Source organism: Danio aesculapii, unplaced genomic scaffold (genome assembly GCF_903798145.1).
Source record: "Danio aesculapii unplaced genomic scaffold, fDanAes4.1, whole genome shotgun sequence".
Classification (NCBI taxonomy): Eukaryota; Metazoa; Chordata; class Actinopteri; order Cypriniformes; family Danionidae; genus Danio; species Danio aesculapii.
Window position 1 is genome coordinate 6,674 of NW_026613628.1, and position 25,579 is coordinate 32,252.

General features: G+C 38.4%; 1 protein-coding gene across 1 annotated transcript; it reads left to right on the top strand.

Moving 5' to 3' along the window:
• Positions 1 to 283: 283 nt before the first annotated feature.
• On the top strand, positions 284 to 25,579 carry LOC130219952 (solute carrier family 22 member 23). Its single transcript, XM_056452449.1, has 9 exons — positions 284 to 384; positions 2,437 to 2,591; positions 6,647 to 6,815; positions 11,846 to 11,973; positions 16,183 to 16,285; positions 17,184 to 17,395; positions 21,085 to 21,117; positions 21,429 to 21,552; positions 24,568 to 25,579. The coding sequence occupies exons 1-9, from the start codon at positions 365 to 367 to the stop codon at positions 24,932 to 24,934; spliced, it is 1,311 nt and encodes a 436-aa protein (XP_056308424.1). The 5' UTR covers positions 284 to 364; the 3' UTR covers positions 24,935 to 25,579.

Here is a 25,579-nt window from a genome sequence, read left to right on the forward strand (position 1 = left end):
CACGCGTATGTGACATGATACTGGTAATATCGACTGCTGTATGGATATCTGTTATGTTAATGTACAAAATAACTTAATTGATTTGTGTTGGGAGAACATGACTGAATTGTGTGGAACTCTGCAGTTTTTACAGTGTAGTCACTATTATGTGCTGTCTTCTTGTCCGGGTCTCACTGAAAGATGAGATAGTAATATCTCAGTGTGACATTCTGGCTAAATTAAGGGATGATAATAATAATAATAAAAATGAGAGTTTTGACAGATGTTTCGTGTGTTTCAGTGGACTCTGGTGTGTGACGGCGAGTGGAAAGTTCACATCGCCAAGTTTTCTCTGTTGGTGGGCTCCATCTTCGGCTACTTACTGATGGGAGCCATGGCAGACTGGTAAGTACACAGACACTATAGTACAGTGTATAGGACACTGGCTGCACCACACACTGCAACAAAAATGCTTAATTGTGTTGCTTCTAGTCAAAATAATATAATAATAATAATAATCTGTCAATGGAGTTAGCAAAATAATCTTGTCTTAGTGTAACAGAGGCCCGATAGTAAGTGCGTGCTGTGCAGGTAAACCTCACTCCTCTGACCTTTAAAAGGTGCTCTAGTGACGGATGCTAGAGGTCATGGTCTTTAGCCTCCTTGGTAGAGCAACCGACTCCCAAGCGGAAGGTCGCTGGTTCGATCCCAGCTCAGAGTGGGTTGGGTGGTGTAGGACTGGCGGGGTTACATTAAAATGAGATTGTTTTGCTTGTTTTAGGGAAAATCTCACTTAATTTTGACTCATAATATACCTGTGCAACATAACACTGGTAACTGACCGGCCACTTTATTAGGTACACCTTACAAGTACCGGGTTGGACACCCTTTTGCCTTCAGAACTGAAATATATATATATATATATATATATATATATATATATATATATATATATATATATATATATATATATATATATATATATATTTCCTCAAAGATTTTGCTCCATATTGACATGATAGCATCACGCAGTTGCTGCAGATTTGTCGGCTGCACATCCATGATACGAGCAAATATCCCCCACACCATTATACCACCACTACCAGCCTGAACCATTGATGCAAGGCAGGATGGATCCATGCTTTCATGTTGTTGAGGCCAAATTCTGAGCCGAGCATCTGAATGTGTCAGCAGAAAATGGAGACTCATCAGACCAGGCAACGTTTCTCCAATCTTCTATTGTCCAGTTTTGGTGAGCCTGTGTAAATTGTAGCCTCAGTTTCCTGTTCTTAGCTGACAGGAGCCGCACCCGGTGTGGTCTTCTGCTGCTGTAGCCATCCGCCTCAAGGTTGGACGTGTTGTGTGTTCAGAGATGCTCTTCTGCAGACCTCGGTTGTAACGAGTGCTTATTTGAGTTACTGTTGCCTTTCTATCAGCTGGAACCAGTCTGGCCATTCTCCTCTGACCTCTGGCATCAACAAGGCATTTGCGCCCACAGAACTGCCGCTCACTGGATATTTCCTCTATGTCGGACCATTCTCTGTGAACCCTAGAGATGGTTGTGCGTGAAAATCCCAGTAGATCAGCAGTTTCTGAAATACTCAGAGCAGCCCGTCTGGCACCAACACCATGCCACGTTCAAAATCACTTAAATCCCCTTTCTTCCCCATTTTGATGCTCAGTTTGAACTGCAGCAGATCGTCTTGACCATGTCTACATGCCTAAATGCATTGAGCTGCTGCCATCGGATTGGCTGATTAGAAATTTGTGTTAACAAGCAAATGGACAGGTGTACCTAATAAAGTGGCCAGTGAGTGTATGTGTATGTACGTATGCATGTACTGTATGTGTGCCTATGTTTGTTTGTATGTGTGTGTCTGTGTATGCATGTGTATGTGTGTCTACAGTGCTCAGCATAATTGAGCACAGCCCATTTTGAAAATGAATATGTTTCTCCATTCAGTTCTTAGTGAATATAGGCATTTTTTTTGGTGCATTTAAACAGAACAGATTATTAAACAGATATATTTATTACAATATTTTAGTCACCAAACATATTTAAAAATGGAATGATAATACAATTAAATTCAAGCAAAATATTGTAAAATAAATAACAACCTACAAAATTTCAACTAAATTTTTCATTTCTTTTTGCTTTTGATTTTTCCTCTTTTCTATATTTGTATTTAATATTTTCTATAACTTATATATTTAGCTGTACTAGTTTTTGGAGCGTTATTGTAAGTTATTTAGTTAGTTAAGCTCCAGATTTGGCTTCAGCACTGTCTAATCTAATGTATATGCCCAAATATAATATTGTAGAGCTTCCTATTAACAATATGAATTCATAAGAGAGATTTGTGAGGGGTGTATGCATATATATATATGTATGTATGAGCACTGTATATATGTATGTATATGTCTGTTCTGACCTTCTCTCTCTCTCTCTCTGCTCAGGCTGGGTCGTATCCCAGTGCTGCTGGTCTCAGTGTTGTCAGTGCTGGTGTTCGGTCTGGCCGTGGCGTTTTCGGTGGACATGTCCATGTTCAGCACGCTGCGCTTCTTCGAGGGATTCTGCCTGGCTGCGGTCAGACTGGCGCTTTACGTCCTCAGTGAGTCTCTGATCGTCTCATCTCTCTTCTGCTGTTTCCTACGATGGCCAAGAGAGCATAACACGCTTTAATTTAAGTAAACACATGCAAGTAAAAAAACAGCAGCAAATTGACAGCAAACATGTTGCAAATCGTCACAGCACAGACACATTTTCTCACAACACATGCGAAAAGCAGGCAACACAGTGCAAATGTTTAAGGGGACCCTAAAATGTGACAGACCTGGCTATTTAGGTTATAGTTATTGAGGCTAATAATATACAGAAGACAAGGGAATAGAGTAACCAGGATGTTCAAATAAGCAAAAACCTCACCTTTCAAAGATCATCTACAACTGCACAAAGCAATAGTCATGGCACAATAAACAAATCCTAGCTAGGTCTGCCATGTTTTAGGGTCCCCTTGAAACATCTGCATGGTGTTCTGTGTTATTTGCATGTGTTATGAGAAAATGCAGCGTTTTTACTTAACTTTTTTTGCATTGTGAGGATTTGCATCACGTTCGCTGTCAAACCGATGAGGATCTCTTCTTAATTTGCTGCTGTTTTTTGTAATTGCATGTGTTTTCTTAAACTGCAGCGCATTAAGCTCTCTCGGCTACCGTAGTATTCAGTCTGAATGTACTCACTCCATCCTGAAACATGAGCAAAAGATGGTTCATTCATCTCGCATCAAATACTTTTTTTTTGCTAATTATTTTTATCAGGTAAACAAACACAAAGCATTTCAGTATTCTTACTTCTAACTCTAAAACACCTCGGTGTAAAAATATTATGGGAAATTTCATAATAATAGAGTATATCGGGCCATGTTTTAGGGAGGAAATGTAATATTATATACAGCTGAAGTCGGAATTATTTGCCATCCTGTGAATTTTTATTTCTTTGTCAAATATTTCCCAAATGATGTTGAACAGATTCAGGAAATGTTCACAGTATTTCCTATAATATTTTTTCTTCTGGAGAAAGTCTTATTTGTTTTATTTCGGCTAGAATAGACACAGTTTTTAATTGTTTTAAACCCATTTTAAGGTCAATATTATTAGCTCCCTTAAGCAATATTAGTTTTGCATTGTCTCCAGAACAAACCACTGTTATACAATGACTTGCCTAATTACTCTAACTTTACCCTAATTACCCTAGTGAAGCCTTTAAATGTCACTTTAAGCTGAACACTAGTGTCTTGAAGCATATCTAGTCTAATATTATCTGCTAATGAGTTATTAAAAGTATTATGTTTAAAGATATGTTGATAAAATGTCTCTCTATATATATAATTCAGTGGGAATCACTATCAAGAGTACACTTTAGCTTAAAATAGGATTTATATTCTTTATATGCTGAATGCCATTAACATGCATTGATTTGCAGTGAAAAGTGTCCTGTTTTATCGAGAGTCTGCTTTAATTGATGATCTGTTTAATTCTCTGCGCTTCACAAAGTGCCTTTCTGATGAGCCCACATTAAGTGCTGCTGATTAAGTGGCTTTTCAGAGGTGTGCGTGTGTGTGTGTGTGTGTGTGTGTGTGTGTGTGCGTGTGTGTTTAATCAGCTGAGTTCATTCATTTGCCTTAATGGAGCCACTTTCTGCTTGGCTCACATGACGTCTGAAGCTTTACAGTGCTCACTTTTATTTATAATGGACATCAAAACGATTTCTGAGGGAAAGAGGTTTATATATACAGCTGAATATTTTCCGCTCAATTTCTGTTTAACGGAGAGCAGATTTCTTCAACACATTTCTAATGATAATAGTTTTAATAACTCATCTCTAATAACTGATTTATTTTCTCTTTGCACATAATATTAGACTAGATATTCTTCAAGACACTAGTATACAGCTTAAAGTGACATTTAAAGGCTTAACTAGGTTAATTAGGGTAAAGTTAGGGTAATTAGGTCATTGTATAACAGTGGTTTGTTCTGGAGACAATCTAAAAGTAATATTGATTAAAGGGGCTAATAATATTGACCTTAAAATTATATAAAAAATATTATAGGAAATACTGTGAAACATTCCTGAATCTGTTAAACATCATTTGGGAAATATTTGACAAAGAAAAAGAATTCACAGGAGGGGGATGTGTATTATAGGTAACTAAAAATGAATCCATTTTACTTAAAATAAATATGAACTGAATAATTAAATAAAAACTCCAAACTTGTTTTATTTTATTCTGTAAATTATTTTTAATTTTCAATCAGTGTAACTTAAAAGAAATAAAGTATTTAGAAATATTTAAAATAAAAAGTTTACCGTTTAACATTGTAATTTAAAATGTATGTTTTATATAATATAATGGATTTTTTAATAGTTAAAATGTTTATTTATTAAAACAGCACAATTATAATATTTATTATTTTTACTATTAATATTATATTATATAAATAATAAATTAGACATTGCAAAAATTTGTAATCATTAATGAAATTTAAAAAATAAACTTTAAAGTAATAAATTTAAATATTGGATATTAAATTTGTAATTGTATATAATACATAATAACATTATAAATGTTTTAAAGATTTTTTTTACTTTCACTACAAACTGGTGTGAAAAAAAATATTTAGAAATGTAAAACAAAATTAAAAAACTGAACGAATATAACAAAACTGATGAATACAGATTTTAAAATAATTAAAACAACGTATTCACTAAAACAGCAGAATTATATTATTGATATTATATTAAATATTACACATTACATTAATTAAAATCAAATAAAAAATACTAGCAGGACTTTAAATTTCCCCAATTTCTGTTTAACGGAGAGCAGATTTCTCTAACACATTTCTAATCATAATAGTGTTAATAACTCATCTCTAATAACTGATTTATTTTCTCTTTGTCATGATGACAGTAAATAATATTAGACTAGATATTCTTCAAGACACTTCTATACAGCTTAAAGTGACATTTAAAGGCTTAACTAGGGTAATTAGGTTAACTAGGCAGGTTAGGGTAATTAGGCAAGTTATTGTATAACGATGGTTTGTTCTGTAGACAGTCGGGGGGGGGGGGGGGGGGGGGGGGGGGGGGGGGGGGGGGTACAGCCTAAAGGGGCTAATAATATTGACCTTAAAATGGTGTTTAAAAAATTTAAAACTGCTTTTATTCAAGCTGAAATAAAACAAATAAGACTTTCTCCAGAAGAAAAAATATTATCAGACATACTGTTAAAAACTCCTGAATCTGTTCAACATCATTTGGGAAATATTTAAAACAGAAAACCAATTCAAAGGGGGGCTAATAATTCTGACTTCAGCTGTAAATTAGAAAATGTTCAAATAATATAAAAATAATTCATTTACTCTTATAGTGAATATTACATATTTTAAATCACTATTGAAATGGAAAATGTCAAATATTAGCAGGATTTTAACTTTGATAAAAGAATAAAATCCTCAATTGTGCTGACATTTATCAGTTCAGTCTCTACAAAACAGATGTGAAAACACATCTAATACTCATTTTCTTTTCTCCATAGCATTTTTAGTTTTGCTTCAGAGAGCTGTTGATTTTAACACAGAGTAATCAGCATCTCTCCTTTCTTTAATATCCGCTCGCGACATGACAAATTAATCTACTGGGAGTTCATTTACAGTAAACACAGTAAGTGTATTTCAGCACACACACTATAATCTGCTGTGTTACTCCACTGAACTCCATATAAAAGACAGACACTCTTCAGAACAGGCCTGTCTAAAGGGTTAATGCTGACAACTGATGATCAACAGTAATATTGACACATTGTCCCTCTTCCCAACAGGGAAAACCAGCAGCAATTAAGAATGCATGATTATATGCTGTCATGGCTTTACAATCAACAAATGTGATTATAATGGAAGTCAATGGGGGCAAAAACAGCACCAACATACTCAAAGCAGAGTCAATTAGAACAATACACAAGGGTTAATATACCAAAATGCGCATAAAAATAGGTGTCTGGAAACATGGCTACTGACATATAGTCCGATCGTCACAGTATGATGACATATAGTGTGGTGTTTGTTTGTGTTGTTGGTTCTGATCTCTCCACATCTCTCCGTCTCTCAGGGATCGAGTTGTGTTTGCCTAAATGGCGTTTCTCCATGACTATGATCGCCAGTCTGATCATGGTCGGCGGGCAGCTGCTGATGCCCGGTTTGGCGTCGCTGTGTCGCGATTGGCAGATTCTGCAGATTGTGATCATCGCCCCGTTTGTGCTCATGCTGCCGTATGTGTGGTAAGACGCTCAGTAGATCCATATATACACTGCTTAAGAGGATTCAATTCAAGTTCATTTGTAGAGCGCTTTCCACAATAATTACTGAGTCAAAGCAGTTTTAAAGGTGCACATTATTACATTACAATCAAAGTCAGAAATGTTAAGGGTATTAGTTACTATAACTTTATCCGTTACTAACTAATTAACTAGTTACTAATAACCTTTAACAGTTACAGTTATTATAGATAAGCATAGTTAACCTGCAGTTTTATTCAACTCCATATCAGAAAAAGTTGGGACAGTATGGAAAACGTAAATAATAAAGATTTCTAAATTTACTTAGCAGACAACACAACAAACATTAATTCATGTGTTCCTCATGATTGTATTTTGTTTTTAATTTAGCATTTACCACTTTGTAATGTTGCTGTTCCTGTTCACAACACTTAAAAGACGTTTAGGGACTGAAGACACCAAGTGATGAAGTGTTTCAGGTGCCATTTTGTCTCATTCTTCCTGCAAACAAGTCTTAGGGTGCTTTCACACCTAGACTTTTGTTTCGGAACCTGGCACGTTTCCCCAGTTAGCTTGGCTCGTGAATACAGCAATCGCGCTCAGATCTGTGCCAAAACAAGTGATCCGAGATTGCCTGAATGAGGTGGTCTCGCCTCGATTGAAATTAACTCTGGAGCGGATTAATTGTAGTGAGAAAGCAAAATAATCCGAGCCCGGCTATATCACAGTGTATTATGGATATGTAATAGACATATATGTGGCTATATGAAGGGAGAATTTTGAGTAGGGCGGGATGTCATTCCTACCGGAAAACGTGTGTTTCATGCAACACAGGCTCATTGTGAAAACGTAGCCCTGGCGATGTTTCTGGAGACAGCGAATTACGTAGGCGGAGGTACGTATGGCTGCATTTCATTTCTTTAAACGAACGATACGGGGGCGGTGTGACGCCGTTCCTTTTCGCGCTTACCAGCTGACCGCTTACCTCCATATGGACGGCATTCTGGTTGCAACCAGTTTGTCCCGTTAGCGCGCCACGTACGTCGGTGGATTTGAGATGCAGAGAGGAGTTGACCTCGAAGACAGGGGTTCGAGTCTGGTGAAGAGCGGTTCCAGAAAGCAGGTAAGACAAAAACAGAATCCAAAATATAAAAACAAACAAGTGAATAGCAGGGTGAGGATGTGGTAAAAATAGTCAGATTATTTTTTTGGATTGCTTTTGAAACGTGTTGGTTGGGTTTAGGGAAGCGGGTGGTCGGGTCAATCGTTAAAATTGGTTGGGTTTAGGGAAGGGGGAGGGTGGGTCAGCCGATCGTTCGCTCAGTCAGTCAGAAAGTCTGTCCAAAAGTGAGTCGACAGCGGCCTCTGGTGGGTTTACACGAGAACAGCAGGCGCGAATGGCACTCGTGAGGGAAATTTGAGATCTCGAAAAGCGTACACGGCGACCTCTGGCAGATTCGCGGAAACAAAAACTGCAGAAAAACGTGCCGCCGGGACGTATTTCGCGGTCTCCAGAAACATCCGTGGAGGGTACATTTTAAGAATGAGCCTGGGTTGGTTTCATATCAAATACGAAAGTGAAAGCATGTTAACTATTAACGAGAGCTGTTTATCCGTACTGTACTGCAGTGTTAGTTGATCAGTTATTTCTCTCTATAATGTAAAGGCTATAATGCATAATTCTAGCCACGAACTCTGTATGAGAGAGACCTTACCTCTGATTTATACTTAATAGCGATGTCTGTGGGTGTCACCATTCAAAGTTAAAGTGCATTTTTCCGCTTATGATGTCTTTTTGCTCATTGCCATAACTTAAAATAAGGACGCATGACAGCTGAGCGGGACTCTGCAAAATAAACCCCGAAACTCGAACCTATGAGGAGAGTTTACTCGCACATGACTTGTTTTAGCTCTTTTGGTCCGTTTAGAAACTTTGCCATGTGAAAGCGAACCGTACCAAGTACAAAGAGCAACATTGTAACAATTTTAATCCCTGTTCTGGAACAAAACAGGCATGAAAGCACCCTTAAGGTGGGCAACAGTACGGGGTCTTCGTTGTCGCATTTTGCACTTCTAAATGCGCCACACATTCTCTATTGGAGACAGGTCGGGACTGCAGGCAGGCCAGTCCAGTACCTGTATCCTCTTCCTCCAGAGCCAGGACTCTGTAATGTGTGCAGAATGTGTTTTTGCATGGTCTTGTTGAAATATGCATGGGCTTCCCTGGAGAAGAAGGCAGCATATTGTGCTCCAGAATCTCTGTGTACTTTCAGCATTAATGGTGCATCACAGAAATGCAGGTTACCTTTGCTACAGTCATCGACATAACCCCATACCATGACAGACCCAGGCTTTTGGACTTGTTGCTGGAAACAGTCTGGATGATCCTTTTCTACTTTGGTCCGGAACACACGGCATCCATTTTTCCCAAAAAACACCTGAAATACTGATTTATCTGAGCACAGTACTCGTTTCCACTGTGTGATGGTCCATCCATGATGCCTCTGAGCCCAGAGAAGTCAACAGCGCTTCTGGACACTGTTAACATAGGGCTTACTTTTGGCACAGTACAGTTTTCACTGTCATTTGTGGATGTAACTGCTTATTGTAGTACTTGACAAAGGTCTGCCGCAGTATTCCTGAGCCCATGTGGTGATCTGGCTTATAGATGAATGAGGATTCTTGATGCAGCGCCCCCTGAGGGATCGGAGATCACGGTTGTTCAGCTTAGGCTTGCGCTCTTGTCCTTTACGCACTGAAATTCCTCCAGATTCCCTCAATCTTTTAATGATGTTCTGCACTGTTGAAGGTAAAATATCCAAATGTCTTCCTCTCTTTCTCTGAGGAACATTGTCTTTAAACATTTCCATCATTCTCTCATGTATTTATTGGTAAGCTGGTGATCCTCGGCCCATCTTTGCTCCTAAAGGACTAGACCTTTCTTGATGCTGCTTTTGTACTGAATCATAATCACAATCACCTGTTGACATCACCTGTGTCACATCACATCATTATTTCACCAGTTTACCTGATTACTAGCTCTAAACTGCTCCTGTCCCAACTTGTTTTGGAGTGTGTTGCAGGTCTGAATGACAGGAAAGGATGAAGATTTAACTATTCTGTGTTCATATTGTCTGCAATGAAATACAAGTCAAAGTACATTTGGAAATCACTACTTTCCTTTTTTATTAGCATTTTCAATACTGTCACAACCTTTCCTGATTTGGGGTTGTAGTGAAGAGGTGATGTCATTGTGCACATGTTCAATGAAGTGCATGTGAAGATGATGTCTTCATGTCATTCATGTTCTCATTGTTCTGAACATTCTCAAAGGATCACTCCACTTTTCTGCAATTAGGCACATTTTATGCTCCTCTAGAGTTAAATAAATAGGTGAGCTTTACCATTTTTTAATCCAAGCCAATCTCCGGTTTTAGAGGGAGCACTTTTAGCTTAGCTTAGCATAGATCATTTAGTCTGATTAGACCATTAGCTTCACGCTGAAAAATGACCAAAGATTTTTGATAAATTTTGTATTTAAAGTCTAAGTCTTCTGTTGGTACATCATGTACTTAGACTGATGGAAAATGAAAAGTTGCTATATTATCTATGCTGATAGGAACTAAACTCTCATTCCAGCATAATAATCAAAGAACTCTGCTGATGTACCATGGCTGCAGCAGCGCATTAATATGTAGCACTTGAAAATCAGCTAATGCTCATCAATTAGATTAGATTAGATTTAGATTAGATTCAACTTTATTGTCATTACACATATACACGTACAAGGCAACGAAATGCAGTTTAGGTCTAACCAGCAGTGCAATAGCAGCAAGTGCAGGATACAGGTATAAGTTATAAAGTGCAGTTATAGAGAAAACTATGGTGATATTTACAGATGGATCAATATAACCAATGTTGGAAGTTAGCTAGCTGTGGACTATTTTCAGGCACTGTGTAATATTGCATTGCTGCAGGCATAGTATGACAGTAAAGTTATTGAAACTCTGGTCATTTTTGAGCAAGATGCTAATGGTCCAATCCGATTCAATGATTTATGCTAAGCTAAGCTAAAAGTGTAGATTGGCTGAATGGATTCAAAAATGGTAAAAGTGGATTTTTTATATTTTCAAAAAAACTGGAGTGTCTTTAAAGGGACATTTCATCAAAAAAATTAATATTCTGTTATCATTTCCTCATCGTCAAACCTGTATTAGTTTCTGTTGAACACAAAGGAAGATATACGGAAGAATGCCTGAAAAAAACAGCCATTGACTTCCATGGTATTTTTTGTTTCAACTATTGATATCAATGGCTGCTTTTTACCAGCATTATTCAGAATATCTTGTTTTAGGTTCAACCGAAGAAAGAAACTCCGTTTGGAACCACTTGAGTGGGAGGAAATGTTAATTTTTGGGTGAACTGGCCCTTTAATTCAAGATTTATTTACTTGAGAATCAAAATAACTCGGTTTGGACAACATTTCACAACATTTTCAGACTGGTGGAGAGAAAATATCTAAAATACGGTTTCATTCCTATCAATATTGTCCAACTCTACAGTTAAATTCATATCTATATTCTAAGTACACTGAATTGTATAGTTTGATTCTCCATTTTCATTATAATTGTCAGCTGTTTTCCCCTTATTCCCATTTATATTCTGAATATGCATGCCAAACTTTAGTTTTATTCCTATACTGTTTATATTCTGAAATTGTCCACCAAACATTACACTTTTATTCCCAACTGTATTCTGATAACACACACCAAACATTACACTTTTATTACTATCAATTTTCCAATTACTTACGGCAAACTTTAGTTTTATTCCCATCTATATTCTGAATCTGTAGGCCAAACTTTACAGGTTAATTTCAGATTAATTAGGCCAGATTTTTGAAATATTATGTCATTTTTCTAGAGTTCAGCACTAGAAAACAGTGGTGAAGTCCTGTTTTGTGTATGTGGGCAGTGGTTTTACAGGATTAATGAGGTCTGCCAGTTAACGGTGTGGTTGTGTCTCTTGATCAGGATGTTTCCAGAGTCTCTGCGCTGGCTGTTGGCCACTCAACATTACCAAAGAGCCAAGAGACAAATGTACCGCATCGCCCAGAAGAACAGCGTCGACACTGCGACAGACCCCAGCGGGATACTCTCAGGTGAGAAACACTGATGATGATGATGATGATGGTGATTATGATGATCGTAGTGATGATGATGGCAATGGTGATGATGATAGTAATGATGAAAACGATGGTGTTGATGGTGATTATGATGATGTAGATGATGAGAAGGATGATGGGGATGATGATGATGATGGTGATGAGGATGGCAATGGTGATGATGATGATTATGATACGGAAAATAGTGATGATGATGATGATGATAATGATTTTGATGAGGTGATGGGAGTGATGATGAGGATGATAGTGATGGTGATGAGGATGGCAAAGGTGATGATGATTATGAAAAGGAAAATAGTGATGATGATGATTTTGATGAGGTGATGATGGTGGTGATGATGAGGGTGATGATAGTGATAGTGATGAGGATGGCAAAGGTGATGATGATTATGAAAAGGAAAATAGTGATGATGATAATTTTGATGAGGTGATGATGGTGGTGATGATGAGGGTGATGATAGTGATAGTGATGAGGATGGCAATGGGGATGGTGATGATTATGATAAGGAAAATAGTGATGATGATGGTGATGAAGATGATTATAATGATTTTGATGAGGTGATGATGGTGGTGATGATGATGAGGATGATAGTGATGGTGATGAGGATGGCTAAGGTGATAATGATTATGATAAGGAAAATAGTGATGATGGTAATGATGATGATTTTGATGAGGTGATGATGGTGGTGATGATGAGGGTGATTATTATGACAGTGATGGTGATGATTATGATATGGAAATAGTGATTATGATGATTTTGATGAGGTGTCGATGGTAGTGATGGTGAGGATGATGATGAGGATGATAGTGATGGTGATGAGGATGGCAATGGTGATGGTGATTATTATAATTGTGATGATTATGATAAGGAAAATAGTGATGATGATGATGATGATGATGATGATTACAATGATTTTGATGAGGTGATGATGGTAGTGATGATGAGGATGATAGTGGTAGTGATGGTGATGAGGATGGCAATGGTGATGATGATGGTGATTATTATGGTAAGGAAAATAGTGATGATGATGATGATAAAGATGATTATAATGATTTTGATGAGGTGATGATGAGGATGATAGTGATGGTGATGAGGATGGCAATGGCGATGGACGATGGTGATTATTATGGTAGTGATGATGATGATAATGGCAATCATGTTTATGATAATAAAGATGGTGATGATGACGATGATGATGATGGTTGTGGTGGTGAGGATGGCAATGGTGATGTTGATGATAATGCAGTTGATTGTGATTTTGATGGTGTAGAGGAAGATGATGGTGATGATGATGGTGATGGCAATGATGATGATTATGAAAATAGTAATGATAATAATGAAGGTGATGGTGATGATGATAATGGTGGTGTTTGTGATGATCATGATTTTGATGATGATGACAATCATCATAATGATGGTGACTGATAGTGATGAGGATGTTGATGGTGATTATTATGATAGTGATGGTGATGATTATGAAAATAAAGATGATGGTGAGGATAATGATGACGATAGTGATGGTGGTGATGATGGTGATGAGGATTGCAATGGCGATGATGGTGATGATTATGGTAGTAATGGTGATGATGATGGTATTGATGATTCTGATAAAAATGATGGTGATTTTGATGATGATGAGGATGGCAATGGTGATGATAGTGAGGTTGATGGGGATGATGATAAAGCAGTTCATAGTGATTTTGATGGTGTAGAGGAAGATGATAGTGATGATGGTTGTGATGATGATGGGGATAACGATAAAGCAGTTAATGGTGATTTTGGTGATTGATGGTGGTGATGACGGTAATGGTGGTCATTTTGATAGTGATGAGGATGTTAATAATGGTGATGGTGCCTTTAAAGGTGATAATGATTATTTTAATGATTGTGATGATGATGATGATGATGATGATGATGACTTTGGTGGTGATGATGATGATGATGATGATGATGATGAAGATGATTTTGATGATGGTGGAGAGGAATAGGATGGGGATGATGATGGTTATAATGATGATGATGATGATGATGATGAAGATGATTTTGATGATGGTGGAGAGGAATAGGATGGGGATGATGATGGTTATAATGATGATGATGATGATGATTTTGATGATGGTGGAGAGGAATAGGATGGGGATGATGATGGTTATAATGATGATGATGATGATGATTTTGATGATGGTGGAGAGGAATAGGATGGGGATGATGATGGTTATAATGATGCTGATGATGATGATGAAGATGATTTTGATGATGGTGGAGAGGAATAGGATGGGGATGATGATGGTTATAATGATGATGATGATGATGAAGATGATTTTGATGATGGTGGAGAGGAATAGGATGGGGATGATGATGGTTATAATGATGATGATGATGATGATGAAGATGATTTTGATGATGGTGGAGAGGAATAGGATGGGGATGATGATGGTTATAATGATGCTGATGATGATGATGAAGATGATTTTGATGATGGTGGAGAGGAATAGGATGGGGATGATGATGGTTATAATGATGATGATGATGAAGATGATTTTGATGATGGTGGAGAGGAATAGGATGGGGATGATGATGGTTATAATGATGATGATGATGATGAAGATGATTTTGATGATGGTGGAGAGGAATAGGATGGGGATGATGATGGTGATAATGATGATGATGATGAAGATGATTTTGATGATGATGGAGAGGAATAGGATGGGGATGATGATGGTGATAATGATGATGATGATGAAGATGATTTTGATGATGGTGGAGAGGAATAGGATGGGGATGATGATGGTGATAATGATGATGATGATGAAGATGATTTTGATGATGATGGAGAGGAATAGGATGGGGATGATGATGGTGATAATGATGATGATGATGAAGATGATTTTGATGATGGTGGAGAGGAATAGGATGGGGATGATGATGGTGATAATGATGATGATGATGATGAAGATGATTTTGATGATGGTGGAGAGGAATAGGATGGGGATGATGATGGTTATAATGATGCTGATGATGATGATGAAGATGATTTTGATGATGGTGGAGAGGAATAGGATGGGGATGATGATGGTTATAATGATGATGATGATGATGAAGATGATTTTGATGATGGTGGAGAGGAATAGGATGGGGATGATGATGGTTATAATGATGATGATGATGATGATGAAGATGATTTTGATGATGGTGGAGAGGAATAGGATGGGGATGATGATGGTTATAATGATGCTGATGATGATGATGAAGATGATTTTGATGATGGTGGAGAGGAATAGGATGGGGATGATGATGGTTATAATGATGATGATGATGATGAAGATGATTTTGATGATGGTGGAGAGGAATAGGATGGGGATGATGATGGTTATAATGATGATGATGATGATGATGAAGATGATTTTGATGATGGTGGAGAGGAATAGGATGGGGATGATGATGGTTATAATGATGATGATGATGAAGATGATTTTGATGATGGTGGAGAGGAATAGGATGGGGATGATGATGGTTATAATGATGATGATGATGATGAAGATGATTTTGATGATGGTGGAGAGGAATAGGATGGGGATGATGATGGTGATAATGATGATGATGATGAAGATGATTTTGATGATGATGGAGAGGAATAGGATGGGGATGATGATGGTGATAATGATGATGATGATGAAGATGATTTGATGATGGTGGAGAGGAATAGGATGGGGATGATGATGGTGATAATGATGATGATGATGAAGATGATTTTGATGATGATGGAGAGGAATAGGATGGGGATGATGATGGTGATAATGATGATGATGATGAAGATGATTTTGATGATGGTGGAGAGGAATAGGATGGGGATGATGATGGTGATAATGATGATGATGATGATGAAGATGATTTTGATGATGGTGGAGAGGAATAGGATGGGGATGATGATGGTTATAATGATGATGGTGATAATGAAGATGATTTTGATGATGGTGGAGAGGAATAGGATGGGGATGATGATGGTGATAATGATGATGATGATGAAGATGATTTTGATGATGGTGGAGAGGAATAGGATGGGGATGATGATGGTGATAATGATGATGATGATGAAGATGATTTTGATGATGGTGGAGAGGAATAGGATGGGGATGATGATGGTTATAATGATGATGGTAATAATGGTGATGATGGTTTTGTAGAGCTGGAGACGGAGCTGCAGCAGAAGCCAAAGACGTCCTGCGTGACACAGCTGAGCGGCACAAGAAACCTCTGGAAGAACACCGTGGTCCTCTGCGTCAACTCGTGAGTCTCATTTCGACTTGCTCGAGTTCAATATTACAGTGTTTTCTGTTTCTCTCATTCTCCTCAACACTTCATTTCTGAATGAGCTTTTTTTCTACTTGTACTACAGTATAGTACAATCATGTATTTGTTAATATGCTTTATTTAACCATTATCCGTTTAATATTATAACCTAATTTATTTGATATTTAATTGTAAACTTATTTTTATGCACTAATATAAATTTATTTTAATCATATTAATTCACTTTTAGAATGATCTTGTATTTAAGTTTTTCATGTGTCTGTTTATTTTAGTCTAAATGTATTTTTTTTATCTTATTATAACTCCTATTTTCATTTTTTAAATAAATTTCTGTTTAATTTTGATCTAAATGACATTGATTTGATTATTATATTGATTAATTTACATATTTTGCACAGTTTTCTCTCTAAAACATTTAATTTATTCAAATTTACGTCTATTTATTTGATTCTTATTTACTTCTCTGCCATTTTCTTCTCTAACAATTTGATGTAATTTAATCTCATTTTCTATTTATTTTAATCCAAATTGCATCCTAATTTTATTATTTATTATAATTTTTTGGGGGGGTAACACTTTACAACAAGGTTGCATTAGTTAATGTTAGATAATGCATTTACTAGCACGAACAAACAATGCACAGTGCATGCATTACAGTATTTGTTGATGTAAAAACAGTTGTTATTAACTCACGGTGGGTTAACTAACGTTATCAAGCATGAATTTGGATGTTAATAATGCAATACTAAATGTTGAACTGGGATTAATAAGTGTAACAGGTATTGTTGATGATTAGTTCATGTTAGTAAACACATTAACTAATGAAACCTTATTGTGAAGTGTGACTATTTCTTCTTCTCTATATATCTAACAGGCTGACGGGTTACGGGATCCACCATTGTTTCGTGCGCAGTGTTCTGGAGGACAGCGCGTCTCACCTGCATTATTACGCTCTGGCCGCCATCGCCGTGTCCTCCTGCATGGTGCTGTTTCCCGTGGTGGGAGGATTCGGCAGGAGAGGAGGTTTACTGAGCTTCATGATCATCACAGCGCTGGCGTCGCTCCTGCAGCTCGGCCTGCTCAACCGTACGTACAGTTGGAGACCAAACACACATCTGTACTGCTGTCATGCTGGAAAATAGGATACAACTTTTTTTAATTCCACAAAGATGAGCATACACAACTGTTAAAAGCTATTAGTTACCCCATTACCTGACAAAAGTCTTGTGGCCTGTTCAAGTTTTAGGAACAGCAAATACTAACTGGACTTCTAGTTGATCATTTGGTGTCAGAAGTGTCTTATATGAAAGGTAAAGGCCTCTAGATGACGCTTATTTGAGCACAATAAAATCTGATCATGTCTTGATGTTGACTGATTTGATTAGGACAGTAAGGTCTGACTCTGCTTAGACTAAAGTCTGCTCACTGAACCTTCAATAATGTCCAGTATAGAATATGTGCTCATGCTGCAGTGGAAACAGAATGAATATTGTGTCTGACTCCATCATGAGCTTGGAGGACTGCATCCATACATCTCTTACTCAAATCACTGATTAATAAAGTCATCTGGAATGGCAAAGAAAGCCTTCTTGCAGGACTCCCAGAGTTCATCAAGACTCTTTGGGTTCATCTTCAACGCCTCCTGCATCTTACCCCAGACATGCTCAATAATGTTCATGTCTGGTGACTGGGCTGGCCAATCCTGGAGCATCTTGACCTTCTTTGCTTTCAGGAGCTTTGATGTGGAGGCTGAAGTATGAGAAGGAGCGCTATCCTGCTGGAGAATTGTCCCTCTCCTGTGGTTTGTAATGTAATGGGCAGCACAAATGTCTTGATACCTCAGGCTGTTGATGTTGATCATCCACTCTGCAGATCTCTCGCACGCCCCCATACTGAATGTAACCCCAAACCATACTTTCTCCTTCACCAAACTTGACTGATTTCTGAGAGAATCTGTTCATGTGGGTTTCAGTAGGTCTTCTGCAGTATTGGTGATGATTGGTATGCAGATCAACAGATGATTCAGCAAAGAAATCGTTCTCCGTCAGTCCGTCATCACAGCGCTTCAGTATTCTTCTTCCCTCCACAACTGTCTTGAGCGTCTGTCTGCGCTCCCGTCTCACGCCTCCAGAAGCCACCACGTTCATTGGGTTTCGTCTTCTGAGGCGCCGCTCATTTATTAGCTTGGCTATTTCTAAGAGGTTGCTAGGTTGTTGCCGGGCTGTTTCTAGGTGGTGGCTAGGATGATTCTATCTAGGAGGTTGCTAGGCTGTTTGAAGGTGGTTGCACTGCTATTGCTGAGCTTTTTCTAGTAGCTGCTAGGTTGTTGTCGAACTGTTTCTAAGAGGTTGCTAGGTTGTTTCAAGGAGGTTACTGGTGTGTTTCTAGGTGGTTGTCAAGCTGCATAGATATTTACATTAGATGTCGCCTACCTTGTTGTTGTCTATTGGAAGGAATGCGTCAACAGAGCCGCCATCTTAGTACAGGGTAGCGCTCCTTTGAAATGAATGCGGGACCAAGCTGCAGTGGAGCACTGTGGCCATCCAGAGCCAGATATATAGACACATATATGCATATATCTATGCTCAGGAGTTTTCCCTGTGGTCATTATGCAAATATTTAATTAAATTATGAGAATTATAATCTGACATCACTTTTCTACATTGATGGATGAGTGATCGCACAGGCACTGCAGACAAAGAGTGTGTGTTTGTGTGCATGGAAATGTATTATCCTCTCTCCTGACAGAGTTGATCTAATCCGTGTGCTGAAACACCCCCCCCCCCCCTCCTGCTTTCACTTCTCATTCTAATGGAGGGAGCGATTCGTTTGTGAATGAATCCCCATTATGAACGACTCGGTCACTTGCCAACAATACAAGTTTCTAGCACCACAGCGTCTTGTTGTCATATTTCATAACATTGTTTGCTGATTTTATTCAACAAAACTAGCATAAGCCGAGTATTTAGTGCGAGTTGGTGCTGCTTTGCCTTATGGTCAGAGTAGTGACTGTATTATCATCAATACTAGCACAAAATAGCAAAAGCTAAAAAGTTTGTAACATATAAAAACGTAAAAAGCTAAATCTTACCTATGAAATGTTCTGCCTTTGTGCTTTGTTTTCTTTGTTTGCTCGTTACTATACCCGTACACAGCGCTAAAGTCCAGCATCTTCACGTTGGCAGTCTTGACTAGTACGGTTGAATGCCAGTTGTCCTGGGAGCACTGTACTAATGTGGCAGCGCTATTAGCTATGTTTCCATCCACCTAATTTTATGCGCATTTTGGAAATGGACATAAAAAAAACGGTTGATGGAGACGCCATGATGCGCATAAATTCTGAAAATGCGCATAAAAACTTATGCACATAGCTGAGTAGGATAAACTTTATATTGGATAAGAAAAGATGCGCATGAACTAGGATGGAAACACTTTTACCGCACAAATTTCAGCATGCGCATTAAAAAAGGTCATGTGATTTTGTTATTAGAGATCATGTGATGGTGAAAATGTGTGTAAATGGAGAAACCAGCAGGATGAACATACTGTAAACCATCTGAACTGTTGTTTTGGTCAATCTAAAACACCTTACCGTTTAAGTATTAGTGTTATTATAATATTAATGACCTCCAGAATCAAGATCAATGCTCCGCTTCTGACACCTTCAAACGCCACCGCGCGTTCACTGCGTGTCAGGATTGCCTTCTGAGGCGAGAGTCATTTATTAGATGAAGGAAAGATTGACGCAGCTTCTCCTACCGCAGTAAATTCAGTTTTTACTGTTGATATTTGGCGCCAGTTAATCAGGAAGTGACGATTTTGTTCGTTTGACTCGTTGGATGGAAAAGCTGCTTTATTCGTGCGTCTTTAATGCGATAATCCAATTTTGCGATAAATAAAGTTCATTCGCATTTTTGGAAACATAGCTACTGATGCATGCTCAGGGTCCGTATGCTATATCTAGTGTATATATCTATGGTCAAGCTGTTATAACCTCCTAGGGCTTGAGTGTGCACATAGGTGGACAGCACATTTTTGCTCTGAAGTGGCTGTTTAAAATACTCTGAATGTTTTATATGTTGTTACAGACATACAGTGTCATCCTGCAACTGATTTGCAGCATATGAAATGACCCAAACACCATTTTTAACTGTCCAAAATGGGAAAAATAATAATTTTTACTCTCTGACAGTCAAAACAAGTAAAAAAAAAATCTGTGTTAAATATGCATTAAAAACAGTCAGGAAAAAGTGTTTTATGTAAATTTAGACCACGAGTCCACATATATGGACATAATTTTTCTCTAAAAGTACATCATATCAGAAGATGATACTTAGATTTTTATTCTAATTAGATTCTGATAAGCCCAAATAGCAAAAAGAAATATGCTTGTAAAAAAACAGCTTGGGCCTTAAGAGGTTAAGGTGTTTGCTAGGCTGTTTCTAGGTAGAAACTATGCTGTTTCTAGGACATTGGCAGGTAGTGTCAAGGCTGTTTCTCAGTGGCTTTCGTCTTCTGAGGAGCAACTCATTTATTAGAGGAGAACAAACATCAGATTGGAGAATCCCAACAGTGCATCAAACTCCACTCCTCTGACTGATATCTGCTCCACTTCATCAGGAAGTGATGGTTTTGTTCTCTGTCACTCATTGATGGAAGCGCTGCTTTATTCTCTCATGTTTTATGCCATATTACAGTTTTGTGAACAAGTCTAATGTGTATTTTTGGATGTAAAGATGATGATAATAACCTCATTCTTCTCTGTCCTCATGCAGTGATCGGCAAGTACAGCATTCGCCATGACGCAGGTACAACTCAACCAAAACCATCATGTATTACACATTTTACAAGCAGAGCTTTTGTACTGTCACAGGGTGTAAAAACACAATAACATGCATTTAACTATATAATCATGCAGTGAAACTAATCTCATAGTGTTAATCTCATCTAACACTAAAGCAATCCAACCATTTTGATATTTAGGTGATGCATTTTGAAGCTCCCCATTTGAAAGTCTACACACACACACACACACACACACACACACACACACACACACACACACACGCACACACACACTTTCTCGCACTCACTCAGTCTGTCTTGTGTTGTGTGTCAGTGTTGAGAGACACCCTGAACCGCCGCTTCTCCTACGCCTTCTCCATCATCGGGATGTTTTCGTCTCATGCCGTCAGCACACTCAGCATCTTCTACTGCGCAGAAATCACACCCACGGTCATCAGGTCAGCATTTCTACATCACCACTGACAGCCTGACAAACACACACACACACACACACACACACACACACATCCGGCAATAAAGGGGTCTATTATGCAAAAATCACTTTTATAAGGGGTTTAATAAACCCAGTTGTGTGAATATCTCCAGCCTCTATTGGTCAACATTAATTAATTGTATTGTTTATAATCAGACTTGATCAAAACAGTCTGCAGAAGCACTTTGATTGACATTCTCCCTTTACACGTGTCATCAGAGGGGGAAAGCCCCGCCCACTCTTTCCCATCTCTCCCTCATTAGCATAAACAGCAGCCCTGAGTGAGAAGCAGCCGTTTTGAATTTGCCACTACGCTGAAGCACAGGCATTTGTAGCTCCGCCCTCTTCTGAAAAGAGCTCATTTGAATTTAAAGCGACAGTCACCAAAACACCACAATTAGGATCAAAACCTAAAAGGGTCAGTTTCAGAGAGCTAGAGAACATTATCTGTGTGGCATTTTGAGCTCAAACTTCACACACACACACACTGGAGATATCAGAGACTTATTTTACATCTTGTAAAAATGGGCATAACAGGTCTCCTTTAAAGGAATAGTTCACATAAAGAATTGTCCTTTTGAATTCTAAACATAGGTTTCTGCAGCGGTCCGCGGCGCCCAGCCGTCGACTTGAGTGTACCCTGATAGAAACCTATGTTTAGCATTCTAAAACGCATGCTAGTTAAGATCACAGGGAGCTTCTGGGATCGTGAGAAATGCAAACGGCTGAAGTATAAGGTAGACTCAATAAGAAGTACACATGTTTGCAAACCTACCTAAAGATACAACCAATAATTCTGATTAGAGCGATAATGTGGAGAATATTGATCTTGTGTTGAGCCCAATGAGCCTTGCATCTAAAAATAGAGCTAGTGTGTTCCTTTAGTGATATCGCCTCGACTCACGCTGAAAATGGCGGACGTGAATCAACAAACTGAGGATATGATGAGGCCTGTCAATCAATATTGGTGGGCGGGGGGACCGCTCTCCTACGTAAAGTAGCAGTCGGTTTGAAAACCGCTCCAATTGGTCCACCGTTTTTATGTTGTTAAATTGAAAAAAAGCACTGGGTGTGCTTATATCACCCCTATATGACGGTCTATACACCATACATGCACATATGTCTGTCCAAACAGCTTGAAAAGTAGATTTTTTACCATAGGTGCCCTTTAAGGTCTTTCCTTCCTGTTTCAAAAGTGTTGCCTCAGCCAAAAAACAACGCTCAACAATATATTTTGGTCACGATCCACTGAGCTGTCAAGTGTAAGTTCAGCTGAAGTTCATAGGTACTCATATTTTTAAAAGTCATTACAACTAAGCGGGGGCGCATGTCTGAGTGTGCAGATGTGTATGATCATGAGCTACAGAACAGAACACCGGTGTCCTTATGGTCTTGCTCCCATAAATCTACCCTCATTGTGACATTAATGCTGCTCTTCTGATTTCTCTTCTCATCTCTGACTGCATTTACACTGGGTGACTTTTTTTTATTTACCCAAGCACACATACCTGGTAATAATGCCACAGGTATGGGTAATAATACACTGGATAATAATTATAATAATACTGAAATCACTCAAATAAGCATGTAAATGAGAGTAATACATTCATCAGGAATTCATCAAGACACAATGAATTCCCCAACAAGACGAGGGTGAGGGAGAGCTGCGTTTAGGCAATGTGTGTTTTAATTTCAGCATTGATGTTCAACAAATAATCATAGATAGTAGATAGTGTGTGTGTCTCCTTCAATTATTTTCAAATCAAGTAATGCACGCTGCATTCAGAAATCTCTCACTTGTGATATGCGAGGATATTTACTGTACAAAACCTGTCTGTGAACTGTGAGGGCGAAAATAAATAAATAAATAAACAAAATAAATAATCGTTTGTTAATCGTAATCGCGTTAAAATGTTCAATTGATGGAAATTTAGATTCTAGGCCAAATCGCTCAGTATGGGCAGGGCGGGGGGTTTCAATTTTCCCGGGTTTACGCGTGCAGCAAATGGGCGGGGCTTGAGTTCCGTTTCGACGTCACACCAGCACGGCTAAAGACTTGTTAACGTGACGATTCATTATAAACTACTTTGAGTGGGCGTCAATAACCTAGTGGTCAGTGCGTCTACATATAGCACCCAGGTGCTTGCGGCGACCCGGGTTCGATTCCCAGCTCGAGGTCCTTTGCCGATCCTTCCCCTCTCTCTGCTCCCCACACTTTCCTGTCTTTAAATCTCCACTGTCCTATCAATAAAGGTGAAAACCCCTATAAAAATAATTATAAAAAATATATATACTTTTGAGTCGACTCTTTTATAGATGAATCAATAGTTTTAAACACCGTACACTTACAGATTTAAGCCTTAGATGGATATTTCACTTCACTTAGAGCTGAGTTACACACTACATGGAAGGGCATTTCCAAAAACTTATAATATGGGCTCTTTAATGCACAGATGTGCTGAAAACTCAACTCACTTTGTAGCGGCCAGTACAGACATCCAATCTCCACTCTTGGAATTTACACAATGATCTCGGGGCAGTGACTTTTCTTTTCAATTTCTTGGTAAACCGGAAGCACAAATTTGCTCAACACAACCAATATTTATTTTTAAGTGGAATATTTGTGTCCTAATAGTGTTTTTAGCATCGTGGGACACATATATGACTGTCAACATCTCAAAACATGTGTTTTGGTGTTTCCTGACCCTCTAATGCTGCCAACTGATGATCAACAATAGAAATGACACATTTTACCTCATCCCAATAGGGAAGGAATGCATGATTATATGCTGTCATGGCTTTACAATCAATAAATGTGACTATAATGGAAGTTAATAGGGCAAAAACAGCACCAACTTAACCAAAGGGGAGTCAATCTGAGCAGTACATCCAATAAATAACCATCAGAACACTATTACCTGTTGTTTGGGATGTTGATACCTGATGTTGATTGTGTTTGATCTCTCTCTGGTTATATCAGGGGCGGTGGAGTCGGTCTGGTGCTTGCTAGCGCAGGTTTCGGCATGCTAACAGCTCCGCTAATGGAGCTCCACAATCAGAAGGGTTTCTTCCTGCATCACGTCATCCTCACCTGCTGCACTCTGCTCTGCATCATTTGCATACCGTTGCTACCGGAGACCGCCGGCCAACCGCTGCCCGAGACTATGGCTGAGGGGGAGGGGCTTTTGCGCAGGCCCATCCTCCCTGGAGAGCAGCACCACCTATTGGCCAGAACGGAGGTCAGGGAGTACTCGCGTGTACAGGACACGCCCCTTCACCAAGTCGTCACCCCCGGCAACGGAATGGTGCCTAGCAACAGCACAGTCAATGGCATGAGGACTTCGTGACGGATTTTCTTAGGGGATCTTGAACGAGTTTCATTCATTGTTTTTTTGCAAATTAGCAGAAACGCTTCATTAACCAGCATCGGTAGAGATTTCACCATAGTACGAACTGAAAATGTGATCGCAACTCCTATTTTTTAAAACAACCACTAGTTTAATGTGAAGGAAGAACAAGTTCATTGAGGTGTCGCTGATTTGAATGTGGGTTTTTTTTTTTATTTATTGGACAGAATGAGAACCGGCGGACATCCTATGGAGCCAGATCAGTCTTAAAATATATACATTTATAAAATAAAATTCATATACAATTCACATTAACGAAATTTAATTCTTAAATTCAAAACTCAATTCGTAAAAACACAAGTACAGTTAATCAATTCAAAACGCAACTCGTAAATACGCAACACACAATTCGTAAAGTCGAAACACAATTCGTAAATAAACAAATCCAGTTCATAAATTCAAAACACACTACATAAATACACAAATCCAGTTCGTAAATTCAAAACACACTACATAAATACACAAATCCAATTCGTAAATTCAAAACACACTACATAAATACACAAATCCAGCTCGTAAATTCAAAACACACTACATAAATACACAAATCCAGTTCATAAATTCAAAACACACTACATAAATACA

Coding starts and splice junctions, on each gene's coding strand:
- LOC130219952 (XM_056452449.1), top strand. CDS start 365: ATGGGAGCCATGGCAGACTG. Junction 11,974..16,182: donor CCCCAGCGGGATACTCTCAG/GTGAGAAACACT, acceptor ATGGTTTTGTAG/AGCTGGAGACGGAGCTGCAG. Junction 21,553..24,567: donor ATCACACCCACGGTCATCAG/GTCAGCATTTCT, acceptor TGGTTATATCAG/GGGCGGTGGAGTCGGTCTGG.